Source organism: Oryza brachyantha, chromosome 6 (genome assembly GCF_000231095.2).
Source record: "Oryza brachyantha chromosome 6, ObraRS2, whole genome shotgun sequence".
NCBI lineage: Eukaryota > Viridiplantae > Streptophyta > Magnoliopsida > Poales > Poaceae > Oryza > Oryza brachyantha.
In genome coordinates this window covers 15,953,076-15,965,742 of record NC_023168.2, presented here as the reverse complement: position 1 = coordinate 15,965,742, position 12,667 = coordinate 15,953,076, and the positions used below count along the sequence as shown (strand labels likewise).

The window sequence follows — 12,667 nt, the reverse complement described above, 5'->3', positions numbered from 1 at the left end:
CAACGAAGTATAATGACAGTAAGAAATTTCTAATTGACCAATTGATGAAAGTAAGAAATGAAAGAGGTAAAAATTGAGAAAGGAAAAAAAATTACTTGCAGCCTTCTGTTCTACAGATCAGGTCTCCAGGCTTCGGCGAACATAAATCCATGGCGGGTACGTTGGCAAGCACTGCGTCCATCCTTCTGTCTTCGACCTCACCCCCTCCACCCTCCCCGCTAGCGCCGGCCACCACGCCCCTACACCTCGGCCTCGTGCCCTCGCCGGCGTCGTTGCCTCGAGGCTCGCGGCCCCTGCCTCCCCCTGCCGAGCTGCCGGATGGCGCGCTGCCCCATTGTCGCGCCGTGCCGTGCCACCGCCTCGGCTCCGTGCACCGAAGGGCGCAGGCCGCAGCGCCGCAGCGCACCCCGCTGCAGCGCTTGCCGTCCGGCGTCAGCCTGCTGCGCCGTCGCGCAACTCCAGCCGCTGCCGCAGTGCCACCGACCCACCATCCGCCGCCAGGAGTGGAGAGTGAGAGAGATGAGAGAGAGAGGGAGGCGGTGAGAGAGGCTGAGGAGTGAGGAATAGGGTTAGGTTGTTATTTATTGGGCTATTGGGCTGCTTGTTGCTTATTGAGATTTGACAATTTGTGATTGGGCTTCGAAACGCCAAAGCCTAATGTGGGGCTGGCCCAAATAAGTAGGGCTGGACCACTGGGCCTTTTTTTTTTTGGAAAATATATAGGTACCAGTGAACTAATTTTTTTTGTAAGAGTGGGGCTGGAGGCCAAGCTGCCCTAGATCTAGTTCTGCCGCTGTATCTTTCACGAGTCAATTTTATAAATTTTATCGTTGAAATGACTAGGAACTTGTTTCGGTTTTTTGAACGTGGATAGTACTCGTTTCGTTACAAAATGTAACTATTTTTGAAATTGTGCTCGAGGACTAAGAGAGTAGATGTGACCGATGGTGGCAAGATTATAGTTGGAAAAATAAATGTAGAATGATTTTGATTGATCGAGAAGAGTAGCTAGGTATAACTTCATTTGAAAAATAAAATATGGGTGGTAGAAATATATTTATTTTGGAATGGGGATATCATTGAATACTAATACCTCCGTTTTATATTGTAAGACTTTTTAGCATTGTCTAAATTCATCAATTGATGAATATATATAATTTATATATATATCTAATTTCATTAGCATCCATATAATCTAGCCAATGCTAGAAAATCCTACGTCCTGAAATGGATGGAGTACTTGTTAATGCAAATATTGTTAATTCATATTTGCATTTATTGTCACTCTTCTCTCAGTAAGAGCAAGTTTAATAATATATTATAAGCTGACAATAAGGTCATGTGAGAGTGAACCAAAAATAAATGGGGTCAGCTCTCATGCAACAGCCAGCACTGCACACTAAAAGAAAAAACATCGATCCAATATATAGGTGGGAGAAACAGATAAAAGATAAAAATCATATTAGAGATAACTGTACGGCTACTCTATTATATCTATTATATGTATTAACTCTAATATAGTCTTATAGCTAATAAGTTAACTTTATTATTTAAGTTGATCTAACGGTGTGAACCGGAAGAAATCATATCCCTTTCGGGATTCTTTTCTCTGTGTTTGTTTAGTCATCTCGTACGTAACATTTTTATCTTAAGTGTTAACTCGTTTAATTCATAAAAACAATCCTAACCATCGCATTATTTATGACCCAAACATACATCTTACCCACATTCCAACATTTGCTTTTCTTAACGCCATGACATTTGTTGAAGCCACCCCTCCTAAACTCAGGGGTTGTTAATATATTTGCAAACGAAAAATAATAAGCAAATAAAATTTTTTATACCTATTCTTAGCGATCTAAGAACTAATGTTGGAAAATAAACTTCGGTACAGAAACTATAAAATCAATTCTAAATTTAAAGTTGAAAATTTAAATTTTGGTTTATAGGAGATGTTAATTGTTTACCATAATAGTTAAAAGAAATAAGGTTATGTACCAAATAAAATATTGATATGTCTTAACTTTCAAACGGGGGAATATTTGTTCTATCAACTCACTATCACTATGTAATAAATACAAGAGAGTAATAGACCAACAGCCATGCATACCCCCATTCACTAACGTTGAAAGTCACTTGCTACCGTGTTAATTAAAGGTGTCACGAATAATATCTGGATCTCACCATTTTATATGATGATTCACTTGCGCATACATGTATAAAAATATGAACAGCAATTTTTTTTTCACAAAATGGAAATGTTTTAAAATTAGATTATGTTTTGCAACAAATGAACTCGAAGTTTTGTATATAAACACATCGATTAGAGACAACTTCTCTAAAGCATTCCAGCCAAGCAGCCAAAGAACGCCTTGCCATGGCCGCCTCGGCCAACCACGCCGTGAACGGCACCACCGGCAACGGCGAACGACCAGAAGCTCGCCGCGACCACGTCATCATCTTCCCGTTCATGGCGAAAGGCCACATGCTCCCTCTGCTCCATTTCGCCACCATCCTCTCGGTCCACCACAAGGGCCTCCGCGTCACCGTGCTCACCACCCCGGCGAGCCTCTCCTTCGTCCGTAGCCGCCTGCCCGACTCGGTGCACCTCGTGAGGCTCCCGTTCCCGTCGCTGCCACCGCTGCCGGCCGGTGTCGAGTCGACGGACGCGCTCCCTAGCCCGTCCCTCTACCCGACGTTCCTGCGCGCCACCACGCTCCTGCGTGAGCCCTTCGCGCAGTTCATGGCGTCGGTTCCCTCCCCGCCGCTCGTGCTCGTCTCTGACTTCTTCCTCGGGTTCACGCACGGCGTCGCGGCCGACGCTGGCGTCCGTCGCGTCGTGTTCCACGGCATGTCCTGCTTCTCCACGGCCATCTGCAAGTCGCTCTTCGCGAACCTGCCGTCGGTCGGCGTCGAGCACGGCGGAGCCGCTTTTCACGTCTCCGGCATGCCGGAACATGTTACAATCACGGCGGCGGAGATCCCGTCTACGTTCGAGAAGATGGGCGACCTGGACGACCCGGTGACCCAGTTCTTGATCAACGACGTCGGCCTGTCGGACGTCCGCAGCTGGGGCATCCTGGTCAACAGCTTCGTCGCGATCGACGACGACTACGTGGCTCCAGTAGAGTCGTTCTACGAGCACGGAGCCCGCGCTTGGTTGGTGGGTCCGCTTCTACCGCTCGCCGGCGACACGCCGGAGCCGGACAAGGAGAACGACCCCGAGGGCTGCCTCGCGTGGCTCGACGAGAGGGCAGCGCGGCCGGCGGCGGTGGTCTACGTGTCGTTCGGCACGCAGGCGCACGTCGCCGACGAGCAGCTCGATGAGCTGGCGCACGGGCTGGTCCGATCCGGCCACCCCTTCCTGTGGGCGGTACGGTCCGACAAGTGGTCGCCGCCGGTGGACTTGGGGCCCGACGGGCGTGTCGTCAGGGGCTGGGTTCCGCAGCGCGGCGTGCTGGCCCACGAGGCAGTGGGAGGGTTCGTGAGCCACTGCGGGTGGAACTCGGCGCTGGAGAGCCTCGCCGCCGGGAAGCCCGTGCTGGCGTGGCCGATGATCGCCGAGCAGCAGCTGAACGCGAAGCACGTCGTGGACATGGTCGGCACGGGGGTCAGGGTGGGCTCCGGCGGGGCCGCCGTCGTCGGGAGAGCGGAGGTGGAGGAGAAGGTCAGGACGCTGATGGACGCCGGCGGAGAGGCCGGGCAGAGGATGCGGGCGCGGGCCGCGTGGGCTCGACAGGCGGCGAGATCGGCGGTGAGCGACGGCGGCACGTCGCGTGTGGCGCTGCAGAAGCTGATTGGTGAGCTACAGAAAAGTTACGACGTTGCCGTACGTCGTTGATGAAAGCCGAGTGATGCTGTCATGATGTCATCAGTCTGTACTTCTGATAGATTATGAAATTAATCCGAGTGATGTAATATGTCTACTGGAGTATATAGCTGGTTAATTATAAGTGTTTCTCTCTCTTTTGTTTTTTTTTTTTTGCTAGATGACAAGTATTTATCGGTTCAAACGTGTGCTGGTTGTGCTACTTATAAAAGAAATTGGAGCATAAAGGTTCTTCAAACCACCATCTGTTACATGTGAAATGAGTTTCAAATTTCCGCTATATCCTTTCCAAGCACTCTTAAGAGATTAGGGAACCAGTGCCTTGAGAGAGGTTTTTTATGCTTGGAGTATGCGAGATCCGTTGATTATATCGGTAGTGATCTAACTGCTGACGATAGAACAACCCGGAAGTACTTCAAAGTTCAAACGTGGGCTAGGTATTAACTTAGGGAAATTTAACTGTTTGATTTAGCAATTAGCCAAATACCACTCTTATCCTTACACTTATTTTTTGGAAAATTTAACTATCTGCCACTTTTAGATTTGGCAATTAGCCAAATGACACTCTTATCATTGCACTTATTTTTTTTGCCATAGGAATGAGAAACTTTTTTAACTTTTTGCTACTTTGTGCACTTTGGAGTGCCACATGGGCATGCCAATAGGACGCGTAAAATTACCACGCTGCCCCTTATTATGATAGTATGTAATTAGCTGCATTATAAAATTGAAACAGAAGTAATATTCAACGATTAATTACTAATATTGATTAATATCCATAATATTTATTAATAATATTAAATAATATTGATTAATATCCACAATATTAATTAATATTATTTTGTTTTTAATATTATTGCTTAATATTATCAATTAAATATTAATCAATATTACTAATTAATCATTGAATATTACTTCTGTTTTAATTTTATAATGCAGCTAATTGCATACTATCATAATAAGGGCTAGCATGATAATTTCGCGTGTCTTTGCCATGTTGGCATACCCACGTGGCACTTCAAAATAAAGAAAGTGATAAAAAGTTAAAAATGTTTTCCTTTTCCATATAAAAAAATAAGTGCAACGATAAGAGTGATATTTGGCTAATTGCTAAATCTAAAAGTGACAAATAGTTAAATTTTTCAGGGCGTATGAGTAAAATAGATCTGAATAGCGTTATGATACACGATACAAACGAAAGTCAATAGGCATAGGCCCATCGTATCCACCGTCGACGCTACTCGGTGATCACGGTGACGCGGAGGCTCTTGTGGTGCACCGTCAGTGCCGTGGCGAAGTGGAGCAGAGGGAGCGTGTGTCCTTTCGCCATGAACGGGAAGAGGACGACGTGGTCGCGCCGGCCAGCCCCGGTTTCGCTATTGTCGGCGGAGATGCCGTTCGCGGCGTGATTGGCTGAGGAGGCGGCCATGGCAGCGTATTCTTGTGGCTGGCTGGGTGCTCCGGTACTGGAGGTCTGTCGTTTTCTTTGAGCAATGTGTTTATATACAAATCTTTGTGCTCCCCATATTTCATATTTGAAACATATTTTTACTACAAATTTGATTTTCAGTATTTTATTCATGTGAAAATGACACATCAATAAGCTGAGATATCCTGGTATTGTTTGATCGTTTGTGACACCTTTGATTACCACGGCAGCATGTGTGACTTTCTACGTATTTAGCCAATGGACTATGGCTCTCAAAGTCCATGGTACTTTAAATTTACAATTAATTTGACAAGTTGACTTGTATTTTGGATCCAGTGGGCAGTGGGTTTTGAGAAAACTTTCTACGGAGTAGTAGTTCTCGCTTATCCACTATACATTTCCTTAGCAGTCAGCACTGTAAGAACAAGGAGTGATCTACATGTTTTTTGATGAACAAATTGGTAGTTTGCAAGATAAATGTTTTTGTGATATTTGACCGGACGGTCAGACCGCAGCTATATGGGCGGTCAGACCTTTCAGACAACTGCGGTCAGACCGCAAGTGTCTGGGCGGTCAGACCAGTAGGTTAACCCCGAAAGTTTCAGTTTTCGGTTTTCTTTTCGGTTTCGGATTTGTTCTTTGTGAATTCGACTTCTAGCTGGTTTCTATACATATGGGTACTGTTGTTTTGCTAATCATGAGTCAAGTTGGAGATAGCTTGGTCTCGGAATATGGTTTCTTTGTTTGATTCATGTGTAGGTGACTTGATGCCTCGGGAGAGTGTTGCCGGTGATGGATTGAGAGTCAACTTGGAGATAAGTTGACTTCCGGCAGTCGAGATATCATGCGGGATACTTAAGCTAGAGTTCAATGCACGTGGTGGTGAAGATTCCATGTGGCATACGATGGAGATATTCTATGCGTATGGGATATGGAAGTTGAGTTCGGATAGAGTCCGGATTTAAGAAGATTTGTTGTATTAGAGATAGAGATATGGTTAGTTACGGATAAGGATATGTTTCTCACGAGATTGGAAGTCCTAATTCGTGCTAGATACGTGAGCCTTGCATATCCACATCGAGGTTATAAATAGGTATCGAGGGGTAAGTCCCCGGTGAGCTTTTTGTGCCGTTTGAGAGAAAAAGTTAGGGTTTTGACTCTATTTCGATATTAGATTGAAAGTTTTGGTTAGGAGTGCTTTCTATGCACTTTGTAAGCACTGGTTGATCAATAAAAGTCGAGAGATTCAATCTACTTCTTGAAGATTTGTCGATCGGCGTTTTTCCAGGATCCCGACGGTCTAACCGCAGGTAGACGGGCGGTCTGACCGGTGGCATAAACGCAGTGCGACCGGAGGCTTTGGTAAGGCTTTTGTGAAGGTAATCTTTCGTTTCCGCGAAAAGATTTGGTTTTTTGATCTAGCTACCATTCACCCCCCTCTGGTATTTCTTTTACTCTGTTGTGATCCTACAAGTGGTATCAGAGCCTCGTTTTCTTCTTTGGATTTTAACCGATCTAGAGTTTTTTTTTGTATTGTAACCAATCTAGAGTTTTCTTGCCATGCCTCACAAATTCACAACGAAGCCTCATGTTTTTGATGGATTGGATTTTCCTTATTGGTGTGATTAGATGCAATCTTATATTATGGCTGAAGATTATGATGTTTGGCAAAAAAATGCTCAGCCATATGAGATTCCTGAACAGACTAATACTCCTGCTTTGAAAACCGAGTTTAGCAACAATTACAAGGCTCGAAATATTTTATTGAGTGGGATTTCTCATTCGGATTTTGATCGCGTTTCGCATCTTAAAACTGCCAATGAGATTTGGAATGTTTTGAAAAATTTTCATCAAGGAACAATTAACATAAAGAACTTCATTGAGATTTTTTCAAAAAAGATTATATTAAATTTGAGATGAAACCTGGAGAAGCTTTGGATGATTATCTTGCTAGTTTAATAAAATTTTAAGTAATCTTAGATCTGTTGATTCTGCCTATGATGTTAACTATTCTCAATCTGAGATTTCTCGTCACTTTTTGAATGGTCTCGACATGTCTTTTTGGAAGATGAAAGTTACTAGCATTCAAGAATCTGCTGACATGTCTACTTTGACTTTGGATTCTCTTTACACAAAACTCAAAACACACGAGATGAATATCCTCTCTCGTAAGATTGATTCTAAATATAGTGCTTTGGTTTCTCCCTCAACTTCTTTTGATGTTGGTGTTTCACCATCTAATTCTACCGCTCTTACTTTAATTAATGACATGTCCGATGAGCAACTCGAACAATTCGAGGAGGAGGATTTCGCTTTGGCTGCTAACAAGATTTCTCGAGCTATGAACAATGTCAGGTACAGTAGAAGAGTAGGACCAGCTCGTTGCTTCGAGTGTGTTGCACTTGATCACATCCGCTCGCATTGTAAGCTCGGAAGCGGCAAAAAGGAAGATAATCATGAAGACAAGACCAAGGACAATAAGGTCAAGTTCAAGAGCACATACCAGGGAAGGAGGACCAAAGAGAACCATAAGAAGATGCTGAATCAAGTCTACGCCGCTTTTGAGTCTCTAAGTGATGTAGTTGGAGAGAGTAAGGATGAAGATAAAGCAAAGAACATCTCTGGTATCTGCCTCATGTTGCGTGGAGAATTAGATTCAGAATATGACGACAATGAGGTGAGTTCCCTTGAAGAATCTATTCATGTTCTAAGTGCATAAAATAAGAAGTGTGAGAAGATGTATAAAAAATAAGAGTTTATAATTGAATCTCTGAATGCTGAAATTTCTAGATTAAAATCTCTTATTCCTAATGATGATGATTGCAAAAATTGTGAGGTTTCGATGTATGAAATTTCGAAAATTAGAGATGTCAATGTTTCACATGATTTGAAAACTAGATCTTCTCTTGGTCTTGGTTTTGCTTTGCTTACACACACTTGTGATGAGTTGTTTTTAACCAGAAAGATACTGAAAAAATATCAAACTGCTTTTTATGCTAGTTCGATGTTTAACATGCTTTGTGCTAAAAGGTTAAAACAACACCGTAATGTTTTGGATTGCTCAACATGCACATCAAATAAGATCAAGCTAAAATTTGCTTTAGCTCGTGTTGAGTACATGGAAGAAATTGTGAAAACTAATGAAGTGTTGTGTTGCCCCGAGTGTCGTAATAGCAAAAATGTCAAGATTGATTGCAAAAATTGTGCTAATCTTGAAAAGAAGGTTTCTTATTTGAAAAGTTCTTCGAAAAGATTTTCTGATGGTAAGAAATAACTTAACATGATTTTGGATCAATCTAAAGTGACTAGCTGCAACAGGGGTGTTGGTTTCAAGACTTTGACAAAACCAAGTAATGAAAAAACTGTGTTTAAGTCTGCTGGTTTTATGTCTTCTCCTTCTGAAACACTAAAAGAAAGAAAAAAACAAAAGTCTCAAAACCATCTATTTCGAAACAAAAATATAATTGCTCCTTCTATGGAAAAGATGAACATCTTGTTGGTTTTTGTTTCGGATTAGCTCGTAAGCAGAAAAAAGAGAGAGAAATTGCTTTTGCAAAATTTAAGCTGCAAAAATCTGCTTTTTCTTCGAGGAAACCGGTCAGACCGCAGTGGGTTGCATGGTCAGATCGAGGACCGGTCAAAGTTACTTAGCCACGGTCAGACCGGACACCGGTCAGACCGAAAGTACAGAAGCGGTCAGACCGACCCCCAGTCAGACCGGCTACTGCACCTCGGTTAGACCGGCCTTGCAGAGATTTTTCTAAAAATTCTCAAACTGTTTTTGCATGACAATATATGCCTATTGGATCTACTTGTCGTGTGTCTCGGTACTGGATTCCTAAATTTCTTTTATCTAACCTCAGTACTGAGGCTTCGACATCCTCTCATGTGTAGGCTTTGGTGGCGAGGAAGAAGAACGTGTGGATCATGGATTCCGGTTGTTCGCGGCACATGACCGGTGATAAAAATTGGTTCTCCTCCCTTAAACAGGCATCCAAGACTGAGTCGATTATCTTTGGTGATGCTTCTACTAGTGTCGTTCTTGCTACAGGTATGGTCACGGTAAGTGACAAGTTTGAATTGAAAAATGTAGCTTTGGTTGAGGATTTAAAGTATAATTTGCTTTCAGTTTCACAAATTGTTGATGAGAGTTTTGAGGTTCATTTTAAGAAAACTGGAAGTAAAATATTTGATTCTTGTGGTGATTCTCTGCTGAATATTTCTCGCTATGGAAAAGTTTTTAAAGCTGACTTTGATAATCTAGTTTCACCTGTGATAACATGTCTGGTTGCTAAGTTTAGTAAAGATGTGATGTTTTGGCATCGTAGACTTGGATATGTTGGTTTTGATCATCTCACGAGGATAAGTGGTTTGGATCTTGTTCGTGGTTTGCCTAAACTTAAGAAGGATCCTGATTTGGTTTGTACACCGTGTCGTCGTGCTAAGATGGTTGCTTTTTCACATGCCCCAATTGTTTCTATGATGACTGATGCACCAGGACAGCTGTTACACATGGACACTGTTGGTCCAACTAGAGTGCAATCGGTCGGAGGAAATTGGCATGTGTTAGTTATAGTTGACATTCGTGCGCCATTTTCGATCTGCTGGGCAACATCTCGTGATCATCAGAGTGGACTCGACCATGGTTGAATGATCATACAATTTTTCTAGCGTCAGCACAGTTTTGGCAGCATCTCCCGGCTGACTTGCAAACCAAAGCTCAGTGTATGTAACCTCAATTATTCCTTCCATTGGCAAAGCCGGATTTCATGTTGTTGTATGCTTGTGCAATTGGAGTGTAAAATAGAACCCCCAAAAGAAGTGTAGCCGAGGTGTAATTTTGTTCTCTTTCCCTGCCCATCTGCTGTCTTATTTGCCTCCGATATATTTGGCTCGGAGTGTAATGTACTGTTGTTGTATTTGTTCCTTTTTTGTTTACATTCGACATGCCCAGAACTCTAGTATAGAATCTCTTATTTTCTGTACCTTCTGAGTTTACTTTATGGCAACTAAAGATAAGGCTTTTCAACACTTTCGTAGTTTGTATCTTCGATTGAATCTTGAACTTCCTGGCTCTTTGAATAGAATTCGAAGTGATAATGGTGGTGAATTTAAAAATGCCTTTTTTGAACAATTTTGCAATGAAAAAGGTCTTGAACATGAATTTTCTTCTCCTCGTGTCCCTCAACAAAATGGCGTTGTTGAAAGAAAAAATCGTTCTTTGGTTGAGATGGCTAGAACAATGCTTGATGAGTATCACATGCCAAGGAAATTTTGGGCTGAAGCTGTTAACACTGCATGTTATATTTCAAATCGGGTTTTCTTGAGATCTAAACTTAGAAAAACTCCTTATGAACTTCGATTTGGTCGTCAACCCAAAGTTTCTCATTTGCGTGTTTTTGATTGCAAATGTTTTGTCTTGAAATCTGGAAATTTGGACAAATTTGAGGTACGCTCTACCGATGGATTGTTTCTTGGTTACCCCACACATTCCCGTGGCTATCGTGTACTTGTTTTGGAAACTAACAAAATCATTGAAATCTATGAAGTTACTTTTGATGAAGCTAGTCCAGGTACTAGACTAGAAATTGCAGGTACATTGTCACAAATTCAGGGGGAGGATGGTCCTATTTTTGAAGACAAGAGCGACGACGACGATGAGGCTGGCTCGGCCGGTCAGACCGGGCGCCAAGCCGGTCAGACCGCCGACCCACCTCTGGTCAGACCGACACAGGAACTGCGGTCAAACCGGCCAGAGTCGTCGGGTGCTGGTTCTGTTGGTGCTAATCACAATGGTCCTCTGGAGACTTCAACCTCAACCAGTGAGAGTACACAATACGAAATAACTTCAGAAGTCGCTGCTCCTTTGCACATTCAACGATGACATCAGCTAGAACAAATCATTGGTAACTTAGGTGAGCGGACTACAAAGGTCTAAGGTAACAACCCATGATGTTTGTGCAAATTCTGCATTTGTTACTTCTTTTGAACCCAAAGATGTTACTCATGCATTAACTGATGAATCGTGGATTAACGCCATGCATGAAGAACTTAAAAATTTTGAAAGGAACAAAGTTTGGATTTTGGTTGAACCACCTTCTGGTCATAATATTATTGGAACCAAATAGGTTTTCAAAAATAAACAAATTGAGGATGGTTTAATTGTGAGAAACAAAGCCAGACTTGTTGCTCAAGGTTTTACCCAGGTGGAGGGTTTGGATTTTGATGAAACTTTTGCTCCTGTTGTTAGAATTGAAGCAATTAGACTTTTGTTAGCTTTTGCTGCTTTCAAAGGTTTTAAACTTTATCAAATGGATGTGAAAAGTGCTTTTCTAAATGGTTTTATACAGGAGGAAGTTTATGTCAAACAACCACCAGGTTTTAAAAATCCTGATTTTCCCAATCATGTTTTTAAATTGTCTAAAGCTTTGTATGGCTTGAAACAAGCACCTAGAGCATGGTATGATAGGCTTAATAACTTTTTGCTTGCGAAAGGTTTTCAAATGGGAAAGGTTGACAAAACGCTTTTTGTTCTTAAGCATGGTGATAATCAACTTTTTGTTCAGATTTATGTTGATGATATCATCTTTAGTTGTTCATCTCACGCTTTGGTTGTAGAGTTTGTTGATACTATGCGCAGAGAATTTGAGATGAGCATGATGGGTGAGTTATCGTACTTTTTAGGGTTACAAATCAAACAAACACCTCAAGGTATGTTTGTGCATCAAACGAAGTATACAAAGGATCTTTTGAGACGATTTAAGATGGAGAATTGCAAGCCAATTTCAACATCAATTGGTACTACAACTGTGCTGGATCCTGATGAAGATGGAGAAGTAGTTGATCAAAAGGAGTATAGAAGTATAATTGGATCTTTGCTGTATCTAACTGCTTCTAGACCAGACATACAATTTGCTGTGTGTTTGTGTGCACGCTTTCAAGCTTCTCCACGTGCTTCGCATCGTCCAGCAGTCAGACGAATAATGAGGTATTTGCAACATACACTTGAGTTTGGTATATGGTATTCTATATCATCTTCTATATGCTTGAGTGGATATTTCGATGCTGATTTTGCTAGGTGTAGAATTGATAGAAAAAGTACTAGTGAAACATGTCATTTTCTTGGTACTTCATTGATTGCATGGTTTTCTAGGAAACAGTCTAGCGTTCTCAATCTACTACTGAATCAGAATATGTTGCTGCTGCTAGTTGTTGTTCACAGATTCTTTGGCTTTTATCAACTTTGAAAGATTATGGTCTTACTTTTGAGAAAATACCTCTCTTTTGTGTTAATACTAGTGCTATCAACATTGCTAAGAATCCTGTACAACACTCACGCACGAAACACATTGATATTCGTTTTCACTTTCTGAGGGATCATGTTGAGAAAGGAGATGTTGATTTGACAT

The 12,667-nt window shown here is 42.1% G+C and overlaps 1 protein-coding gene across 1 annotated transcript; it reads left to right on the top strand.

Annotated features, from left to right (window-relative positions):
• The first annotated feature begins 2,324 nt into the window (after positions 1-2,324).
• LOC121054753 (UDP-glycosyltransferase 90A2-like) lies at positions 2,325-4,063 on the top strand. Its single transcript, XM_040525348.1, has one exon. The coding sequence runs from the start codon at positions 2,378-2,380 to the stop codon at positions 3,839-3,841; it is 1,464 nt and encodes a 487-aa protein (XP_040381282.1). The 5' UTR covers positions 2,325-2,377; the 3' UTR covers positions 3,842-4,063.
• Positions 4,064-12,667: the final 8,604 nt, after the last annotated feature.

Coding starts and splice junctions, on each gene's coding strand:
- LOC121054753 (XM_040525348.1), top strand. CDS start 2,378: ATGGCCGCCTCGGCCAACCACGCCGTGAACGGCACCACCGGCAACGGC.